The sequence below is a fragment of the Kogia breviceps genome, chromosome 1, assembly GCF_026419965.1.
Source record: "Kogia breviceps isolate mKogBre1 chromosome 1, mKogBre1 haplotype 1, whole genome shotgun sequence".
In the NCBI taxonomy this organism is placed as follows: Eukaryota; Metazoa; Chordata; class Mammalia; order Artiodactyla; family Physeteridae; genus Kogia; species Kogia breviceps.
This window is the reverse complement of record NC_081310.1, coordinates 87,025,503-87,034,868: the sequence shown is the minus strand read 5'-3', so window position 1 is coordinate 87,034,868 and position 9,366 is coordinate 87,025,503. Positions and strand designations below refer to the sequence as shown.

Below are 9,366 nucleotides of genomic sequence, written 5' to 3'. Positions count from 1 at the left end.
TATGTCTGCATTTTAGATTATTTCCTTATAAGTAGTCATGGCCCCTTCCACCATGAGAGAACACAGCAAGAAAGTGCCGGATATGAATCAGGAAGAGGAACCTCACCAGAAGGTGATTGTCCCAGTCCCTTCATCTTGGACTTCCCAGCATGCAGAACTGACAGCAGCCAAGATGGTGGCGTAGAAACACCCTAAGCTCACTTTATAATAGCCATGTATTCTTGCTCTCTTACAGTGGCTTTTATTTCTCACAACTCTTGTGAGGAGTGTGAGACCCCATGAAACTTGGAACTCCTGGAGGCCCATTTCTTCTTTTGCAGTACCACATAGCCCCCAGGGACAGGCTTACAGGCTGGGAGAGGCTCCTTCAGGAAGCCCTCAGGGGCCCTGGCTTCTCTTACCCCTGTGGCACTGTGTCCTGACCTTGCCACAGCTCTCATCACTCACTCATATAAATGCCCGGTAACTTACACTCCCACAAGACGGTGAGGTCCAACAGGACAAGGGCTGGACCCCTAGCCCTTGGCCTACAGAAGACCCTTAATAAATGTTTATCAAATGAGTGAGTCAGGCAGAACAGGAGTTCAAGGTCCTAGGCCAGAGGAAAAATCTTCAGTCAAGGAATTATGGCCATTAGGTTTTTGGAGTGGCTGGCAAAGTATGCCATACAGAAATTGTGGGCTGGAAAGGGCCTTTGAGGTTGCCCTATTCAGGAGTTTTCAAACCTCTTTTATGCCCACAGTATACTAGATTAGATAGATAGGTAGATAGATAGATAGGAGAGATGGAGTGGGAAAATGGTGGAAACTGAAGACCTATCTGTGGAATTTTCTCTCTCTCTCTTTTTTTTTTTTTTTTTTTTTTTTTTTGCCGCGCTGCTCTGGCTTGCTGCATCTTAGTTCCCCGACCAGAGATCGAACCCGACCCCTGGCAGTGAAAGCGCGGAGTCCGTCCTAACCGCTGGACCGCCAGGGAATTCCCCCTTTATTTTTCCTTCCCAGGTAGTGTATTTTAAAAGTAAAATTAATTTTATGTAAAAAAAATCTTATGGGGATGAGGGAGTATGACATACTGAGCAATTATGACAAAACTTTACTATGAAACGGCAGTTTTTCTTTTTGAAGTTCCGTGGGGGTGGGGGTGGGGGTGGGTCGAGCTCTACGTTACCGTAAATACTGATATAGGGACGCAAACAATGGATTTTTTTTTTTTTTTTTTTTTTCAGGTTTTAGTTCTTGGGTGTCTCAGTGAAGCCTAGGAACAGTTTGTGGGGATGAGAGCACGTGCACCCTCTCTTGTTGATTTGTTTGCAATATGTTCTTTCCCTCCCCTGCTCAATGGACCCTAATACTTAAAAGGCAAGTCCAAACTCCTCAACCTGGCATGGATTCCGGGATCTTCCCTCTCTCTCCAGTCCCACTCGAGGTCCCGATTTTCCCTGGGCTAGACTAGGTGCACCCCGAAGTCAGGGCTCTCTCTTATGCATCTTTGTATCACCAGTACCAAAAGGGGCAGGTCTTGGCACAGAGTGGTGAGTCAAAAAGTGTTTGATGAACCTACTGAAACCTCGTCTCTAGGATTTTATAAATAACTGTCCCTGCAGGCTGAGTATTCATCCCCGCAAATCACCTCAGAGGTGCTACCTCCTTCTCTGCCTCCACGAATCTCTCAGGCCACTTTCGATGGTTTCCCCTAAAGTTTTCCTTCCTCATATTTGTGCCTGGAACTAGTCAGTGTCGGACCGAAAGCTATTCTCGGCATCCCGATAGAGCCGGATAGGACTGAAGTCCCACGTCCGTTCAGACCTGCAGGGAGGAAGTAAGCAGAACACTTCCCGGATCTTCTGAAACGTACACAACACAGTTCCTCCGGGGACTACCGAGAGTTCGGTTCCGGCGTGCGTCTCTATGGTTTCGACAGCCTAGAACGACCAAAACGGCACTTCCGGGAAGATGGCGGCGCACAGATCACATCTGGCACATGTTTCTGCGGAGAGGAGCTTGCACTAGCGGTAAGAGCCTACAGTCCCCCTAATGGTGGCTGTCGGAGCCCGGGCTCAGGAGCAAATGTGAGAGGAGGAGAGTAGTTTTACCCAATGGAAACTGCGGGAGGAGGGCTGGAGTTTAGACTTCAAGAGAAAGGAGGCCTGGGGAAAGGGTTGCCGGTTCTTTGGAATCGCTGTAAGAAAGGTGGTCCTAGGCCCCTTCTCCAGAAAACTCAGGTTGACTGGAAAGAAAACAGTTCCTGAATGTGTGCTAGAAGCCTTCACAAAGACTGCGGCGCACAGCCAGGGATCTAGTTGCTTCTGTCCAGTTATCCATTCTAAGTCGGTTAAAGCAATTACCGTCTATGTCACTCAGTTCAACGAATGACGACTGAACGCATTCTCGGTTCTTGGAGTTGCATTAAGTATACCGGGGTTGGGTAATAAAACCAGGGCTTATAGTTTCGAATTACTGCGATAAGGGATAGGCAGTGGTAGGTTTTACAGCGTAAAGTACAAACGTCTATGAGACTGAGCAATGTAGTGATTAAGAACACCAGTTCTGGAATGCCTGAGATCCTGGATCCGCTACTTGCCAGCTGTTTGATTTGGACAAGTAACTAAACTTCTCAGCGCCATTTGTCAATTACAAAAAAAACCCCAATAAACTCCTAATAGGGTTGTTGGGAGGATTAAATGAGATAATGTGTGCAGCAATTAGCAGCAGGCTGGGATTGAGTAAATGCATGTGTTGGTTGTTGTTGTTATTGAAATCTGGGGGCTAGTAGATTAGAAATAACTTCTGAGAAGAAGCAGAGGTTTGAGGTGGCCTCAAAGGCCTCAGTGTTTGAATTTTACTTCTCTTGCATTATCAAGAAGCAAGATAGGGCCATTTCTTCACTCAGTGCTTTCCTGTTGGGACTCTCAAGGTGTCAGTTAGGTTTTCAAGTAATCATCCTTCACAGTAGACGCGTGAACAGAAATGTGATTCATCCTAAATTTGCTACTCTTCATACCTAACCAGACTGGTCATCGTTGTTAAGCCTAATATGTAATGTTTAGGAGGGGTGACTTGATGTGTCTGACTTTTTTTTTTTTTTTTTTAGCATACTCACTAGACATTCTTAAACACAACTGAAAGTTTTAGCCTTTGGAGTTGTCACTTGGGGAGGCCAGAGGGTTACTCCAGGAGTGCCATTAATCAGCTTTTAAAATGGTCTGCAATGCCTGTAATAAATGATCTTAGTACAAGTTAACTTTAGTGCCTCAAGTCAGCAGTGATAGTCTTAGTTTTGAATGTCTTGTGTAATAAGCCATCTTAACCGTTTCAGAGGCAAATTTGGTATATAAGTTGGACAGTGCCATTGTGGAGTCCAAAATGAGGAACACCTGAACGACTCTAAACAAATGCAACTACAGTTGACAAACAACACAGATTTGAACTGCATGGGTCCACTTACATGTGGGTTTTTTCAATAAATATTACAGTACTACATAATCAGTGGTTAGTTGAGTCCTGGGATGCGGAAGGCTAAGTATGGGACTTGAGCATCCATGGGTTTTGCTATCCACAGCAGGTCCTTGAACAAATCCCCCGCTGAGACTGAGGGATGACTATATTTGGGAATGTGATAGAAAGTGGGCCACTCCGGAGTCAGGCAACCTGAGCTCATATTCCAGCTCCATCTCTTAACAGCTGTGTAACCCCAGGCAAAAAACTCTTTGTAAAATAAGGATAAGGTGTATCTCACAGGACTGTCAGGATTCAATGAGACAGTATAGCAATGTAACCCCTCTGTTATGCTTTAAATGCTCAATAAGAGTACCCTTCCTAAGCTGGACAGTTTCAAAAGGGGTGCTCCAACAAGACTGAAAGACAGTGGGGAAGAGGCATGTAGCCTTCACATTGAAAGAACAGTGTAAATGCTGGGGCACAGGTATAGGATATGGGCTCTATTAAGTACTGTTGTCTTATAACTTAGGTTAACAAGCACCTCCTTGCTTTGTTTTTACGTGGTAATAAATCGTGGGAGATGTTATCAGGTAGTGGTAAAGAGTGGGGACTCTGCAGACAAGCTGCCTGGGTTTGAGTTCTACATGTATCAGCTGTGTGACCTTAAGCAAGTCACCTAACCTCTTTAGGCTTTAGTTTCCTCATTTGTAAAACAGGGATATAATACTTTCCTGAATGTAAAGTTCAGGAAATCTTCCTGGGCTGGGAAGAGCACGCGAAATGATCCATGTAAAATCTTAGCACAGCCTGGCATGTAGGGAGTTCTCCATACATTTGGGTGTTATTAATACCAGGTCTCCTTGGCTTTCAACATGTTGACAGTGACCTCTCAGTGGTCGGACAGGGAGATCCCCAAGGACCAGGCCTCTTTACTCTGTCTCTGCTCCAGTTTCAGGAAAGAATTTTTATAAGAGCAGTCAGGATGGATTTGATGGATGATTTGGGCACTTTCTTTTTTTTCCTCTTAAAGGGAAGATAGTGACCCCTTCTCTTCTCTGGTGAGGGCCTGAGGACAGTGACTCTTTTCTCACCATGAGTGTCACCCCAGAGGTCAAGAGTCGTGGGATGAAGTTTGCTGAGGAGCAGCTGCTAAAGCATGGATGGACTCGAGGTGATTCCCATGGGGCCCCTTTCACATCCCAAATCCCTCACTACCCTCTGCCTAGGGAAGAGGCATCATCCTGGATTAACCCCTATGTAGTCCATTCAACTGGAGGAGGAAAGTTAGTTTAAAGGGAAATTTGCAGAAGAAAATTGCTGACATTTCCAGAAAAGGGAAGAAGGGAAGAAATATAATGGTGGATAGTGAGAAAGAAGTGGTTCAGAGGACTGGGAGTGGGAGGAAGAGACACGACTTCTGTCCTGAGAGAATTATGAAGGAAAGATAGTTTGGGCTCAAAGATGGGAGGACTGCATGGAGAGGTGCTAGAAAGATTGCAACTGGGAGGGCTTCCAAGATGGACGGAGCATATGCCCAAAGTTAGGTATGTGGAATGGCAAGGAGTGGCATGTGCTGGGGGTGCCTTGTGAGGGCTTGGGGCAGGAGCGGAATAAGCCAAATCATTCACTGTGTTTGCAGGCAAAGGCCTGGGCCGGAAGGAGAATGGCATCACCCAGGCCCTCAGGGTAACGCTGAAGCAGGACACTCATGGGGTAAGACTGGGCAGGCTGAGGGATGTCAGTGTGGATGGGAGAGGGGGGCCTTGAGGATAGGGGGAGGGAGGGGAATGACAGGTCCTGAGTTCATACTTCTTCCTCTGGCAGGTGGGACACGACCCTGCCAAAGAGTTCACAAACTACTGGTGGAATGATCTCTTCAACAAGACTGCGGCCAGCTTGGTAGTGAAAACTGGGCAGGTATAAGCTCTCATAGTAGGCACAGGAACCATGAGGGCCTGGGACATGTGGGGGTGAGGGAGACATGGCATGTCACCCACTCACGGATACTCCCCCACAGGATGGCGTACAGATAAGGTGCCTGTCTAAGGAGACCACCCGTCATGATCACGCCAAGCCCAACTTGCTGTATCAGAGGTTTGTGAAGGTATTAGAAGCTGGGGGCGAGAGGGCCCATCCTTTTTTCCTTCCCTGGTCTCCCCTGGGGCCTGAACAATTGTCTTATACGCCCTACCTATTCTCAGGACTATCCTAACAGTGGGATCCTGTGACCAACCTCGCTGTTGCTTACCTAGACTGCCCAGACCCTCAGCAAGAATTGAAATCTTGGGCTTCCCTGGTGGCGCAATGGTTGAGAGTCCACCTGCCGATGCAGGGGACACGGGTTCGTGCCCCAGTCTGGGAGGATCCCACATGCCGCAGAGCGGCTGCGCCCGTGAGCCATGGCCGCTGAGCCTGCCCATCCGGAGCCTGTGCTCCGCAACGGGAGAGGCCACAACAGTGAGAGGCCCGCGTACCGCAAAAAAAAAAAAAAGAATTGAAATCTTCAGGTTGAATGGATCCCTGCCATCTGCTGAGGGGGCAGCAACAGGGAGTGGGAGGTGGGGCACAGTCAGGAGCTGTCAGAGCAGGGCAGGGAGGGGATGTCTAATTCAGAGGACTTAAAAGTCAGAGGAGACCTGCGAGATTATCTGACCCATTGTCCTTATTTTGCAGATGTGGCCAAAAGGGGGGAAGTGGCTCGCTGAAGAGCCCACAGTTGGCTAGTAATGGCAGACAGGACTAGAACCCAGGTGTTCAGACTCCCCTTTTCTAGCCCGCCAATAGAAGGGAGCTAACATTTAACTATCCTCTATTATGTCCTTAAGGGCTCTATGTATTATCTAGCAAATCCGTCCCATTCATCTCTGTGGCCATCTTCTGCCCCAGTTCAGACCATCATCCTCTCCTGCCTCATTTCTTTCACAGCCTCATAACTAGACCCCACCGTGATTAGTTCATCCTCCACAAAGCATCCAGTGTTCTCTGAAAAACACAGATTTCATTCTGTCACTGGCTCCTCCTTGACCTAGGATGACACAGTCCAGATGTGTCAGACTGGCTCGCATGGCCCTTCATGCCTTGTCCCTGCCTTCTTTCTTAGCCTGTCTCTCGCCACCTCTCAGGACCTCTACACTTTAGCCAGATGGAATCTGAATCTTTTCAAGGTACCATGTTTTTTCACTTTCAAGTTTTTGCACATGCTATTCCCTCTGCCTGGGACATTCTGCTTCTTCCTTTGCCCCTTTACCTGCTGACCTTCTTCTTGTCTTCCAGAGCTCAGCTCCTTGTAGAAACTATTCCCCAAACCCTGAAGCCTGAGTAGGGTACCCTTCCTCTAGCACAGACAACACTTTCATCATCATTTTCTATGTTCTGCCATGTTCCTTTACCCCTCAACCACGTAGATTCCATCTGGGCTGGAACCATCTCGTCCTTATTCCACTCTATCCCCAACCTCTTAGCCCAAAGTAGGTTCTTAACCTGGTTAAAGTACTGTGCATAGATATGGGGGGAGGGGGCATGAAAAGTTGCATCTTTATTGTCCGTTACTGGCACCATGGGATGACCGCCAAGGGCACTTGTCCCACTGTGAAGACCTGATGACCCAGGGCACTTCTTCCTCCCTTCCTGTTCTGCCCACTAGCTCACTGTGAGCCAGGGAGGCCAGGACTGCCCCAACCCCACCCACCCCCAACTGCAGCCCACCTCCTGCCCAAGTTGATGTATGCAGTTTGGCACACCTCTGTGTGGGGCTGCAAGGAGCAATGTTGGGGGCTGACAAATTTGTGCCAGTGGCTGTTCAGGGTGGCAGTGGCACCACTGCTCTTCCCTTTCCAGGAGGGAAGAGCAATGGTGGTGGTGCTGAGTGGGCCTTGTCCACCCCCATGATTCCTCCTTCTAGACGGCCACACTGACTTCAAGTGGGGAGAAGCCAGACAATGACTTGGAAAGCTGCAGTGATGACGACAGCCAGGGGCCCAAGCCTCCAAAGATGTGAGACTTCTTTTTAGTGCTAGGGGCATGTGGGAGGAGATGCCTTCCAATCTCAAAAGAAAGGACCAAGTGTAATGCTTGACTATGGGCTTCTTCAGGGTGGAAATGTGTGGTACTCATCTTTATATCCCCTACACCTAGAAAAGTGCCAGGTCCTGAATAGGAACTCAGTGCTGAAGGAATGTTTTAGAGGGGAGGAGAGGTCAAGCCTTTCCACCAGATCTGTTTGTAATTCCTGATTCCTGCCCTTCCCCAACAGTCTGACTGATGAGATGATGCTCCAAGCCTGTGAGGGGCGAACAGCACATAAGTAAGTAGCGGTTAGCTTCTTGGGCTCCCTTCTCTTCTCCCCATCACAAGCCCACCCCTGTGCTACTCTTTTCACCGCAGAGAAAGTGATTCCTATTCTCTGCCCATTTCTGAAGCTGCCTGAAGACAGGCAACTCCTCCCTTATGAACTTTCCCTGCAGTCTCAGAGATTAGGCCTATTTTCCCCAATACCCTCCCTCTGACTTGGGCCCCATCTATTTCAGGGCTGCCCGTCTTGGGATCACGATGAAGGCTAAGCTTGCTCGGTTAGAGGCCCAGGAGCAGGCCTACCTGGCTTGTCTCAAAGGCCAGGACCCTGGGGTCCCTCAACTGCAGTCTGAGAGCAAGCCCCCACAAAAAAAGAAAAAGAAAAGGAAGCAGAAAGAGGAGGAAGAGGCCACGGCAACTGAAAGGAATGCAGAAGAGTACCTAGAACACACTGACCAGAGTGTCAGAAAAAGCAAGAAGAAAAGACGGCATCGAGAAGAAAGTGTCACAGATGAGAGAGAGGAAGCAGCCATAAGGCATGAGGAAAAAGAGACCACAGGAACAAGTGGGCTTGGGGAATTGAAAAACAGAGAACAAACTGATCAGTCCCTCAGGAAAAGGAAGAAGAAGAGGAGGCAGCATGAGGAAGAAGACTTGAACATGGAGGAGGCTGTTGCAGATGGTGGGACCAGAGAAGCAGAAAGCAGATCATGCAGTGATCGGAAAAGTAGGAGAAGCAAGAAGAAAAGACAGCAGCATCAGGAGGAGGAGGATGTGTTGCATGTAAGGGATGAAGGAGATGAGGAAGATGGCAGGACTAGGACAGCAGAGAGCAAGGCATACACTGGCTCAAGTGGCAGAGGTAAGGAGAGGCAGAAGCAACCAGAGGAGGAAAGACCTGGAGTCCACACTGACCAGCGAGCAAAAAAGAAGAAACAGAAGAAGAGAAACTGAAGGCCAGGTCAAGATGCAGCCTGATCGATTCCTCTTCAGGAGTTGAAGCCTCAGGGACCTGAGTTGGTGCAGGTCTTATGTACCCTCTCAGTGAGGAGTCCCTCCCAAGGAGGAAACAGCTCTGGAACAGTAGTCTGCTGAGAGGAGAGCGGTAGTGCTGTGTCTGACTTGACGGAGCAGGCACATTCCCCCTTACAGCATCTAACCCAGAGATGGTGAACTCAAGCACTTGCAGGAACCGGGCAGCTAAGGGACAAGGATGCTGGGGGCTGTGGGAACGGGAATGCAGACAGCCTCTGAAGGGGCATCTTGGCTAAAAGAAGCTGAAAATGTAGACCTATGGGAAATGTACTGATTTTTTAATTTTGTGAAGGCTAAGAAAGACATGCAAATTCAGCCCATAGGTTGCCAGTTTCGAACTATACCAAATTGAATAAACATCAGCTTGATCTCCTAGCCTATGTATAAGTCCTGACCATCATCTGCATTCTCAGCCTGAGAAGGTCCTGAATACAAGTTAGTTTCCTTGGAGGCCTCTGAAGAAATTCCTTCTGTTAACTTCCTGTAGTTTTGCTATGCTGTTAAGTGGAAGGAGAAAATTTAGAGAACCTCACCCAGCTCCCTGTCTGCATCCCTGATAAGAATTGTGTGTGTGTAAAGGACAGCACACCTCACTTGGGAGCTT

General features: G+C 48.3%; 1 protein-coding gene across 3 annotated transcripts; it reads left to right on the top strand.

The window, feature by feature from the left end:
• The first annotated feature begins 1,933 nt into the window (after nucleotides 1-1,933).
• LOC131759760 (G patch domain-containing protein 4) lies at nucleotides 1,934-9,142 on the top strand. 3 transcript variants are annotated; one of them, XM_067038356.1, is made up of 9 exons: nucleotides 1,937-2,011; nucleotides 4,468-4,608; nucleotides 5,077-5,150; nucleotides 5,262-5,354; nucleotides 5,455-5,531; nucleotides 6,538-6,601; nucleotides 7,339-7,430; nucleotides 7,690-7,740; nucleotides 7,964-9,142. In XM_067038356.1, the coding sequence occupies exons 2-9, from the start codon at nucleotides 4,530-4,532 to the stop codon at nucleotides 8,679-8,681; spliced, it is 1,248 nt and encodes a 415-aa protein (XP_066894457.1). In that variant the 5' UTR covers nucleotides 1,937-2,011; nucleotides 4,468-4,529; the 3' UTR covers nucleotides 8,682-9,142. The 3 variants fall into 3 exon arrangements, with proteins under 3 accessions (XP_058925167.1, XP_066894477.1, XP_066894457.1); XM_059069184.2 differs by lacking the exon at nucleotides 6,538-6,601 and having other exon boundaries at nucleotides 1,934-2,011; nucleotides 5,455-5,541; XM_067038376.1 differs by lacking the exons at nucleotides 6,538-6,601; nucleotides 7,339-7,430 and having other exon boundaries at nucleotides 1,934-2,011.
• The last annotated feature ends 224 nt before the right edge of the window (nucleotides 9,143-9,366 follow it).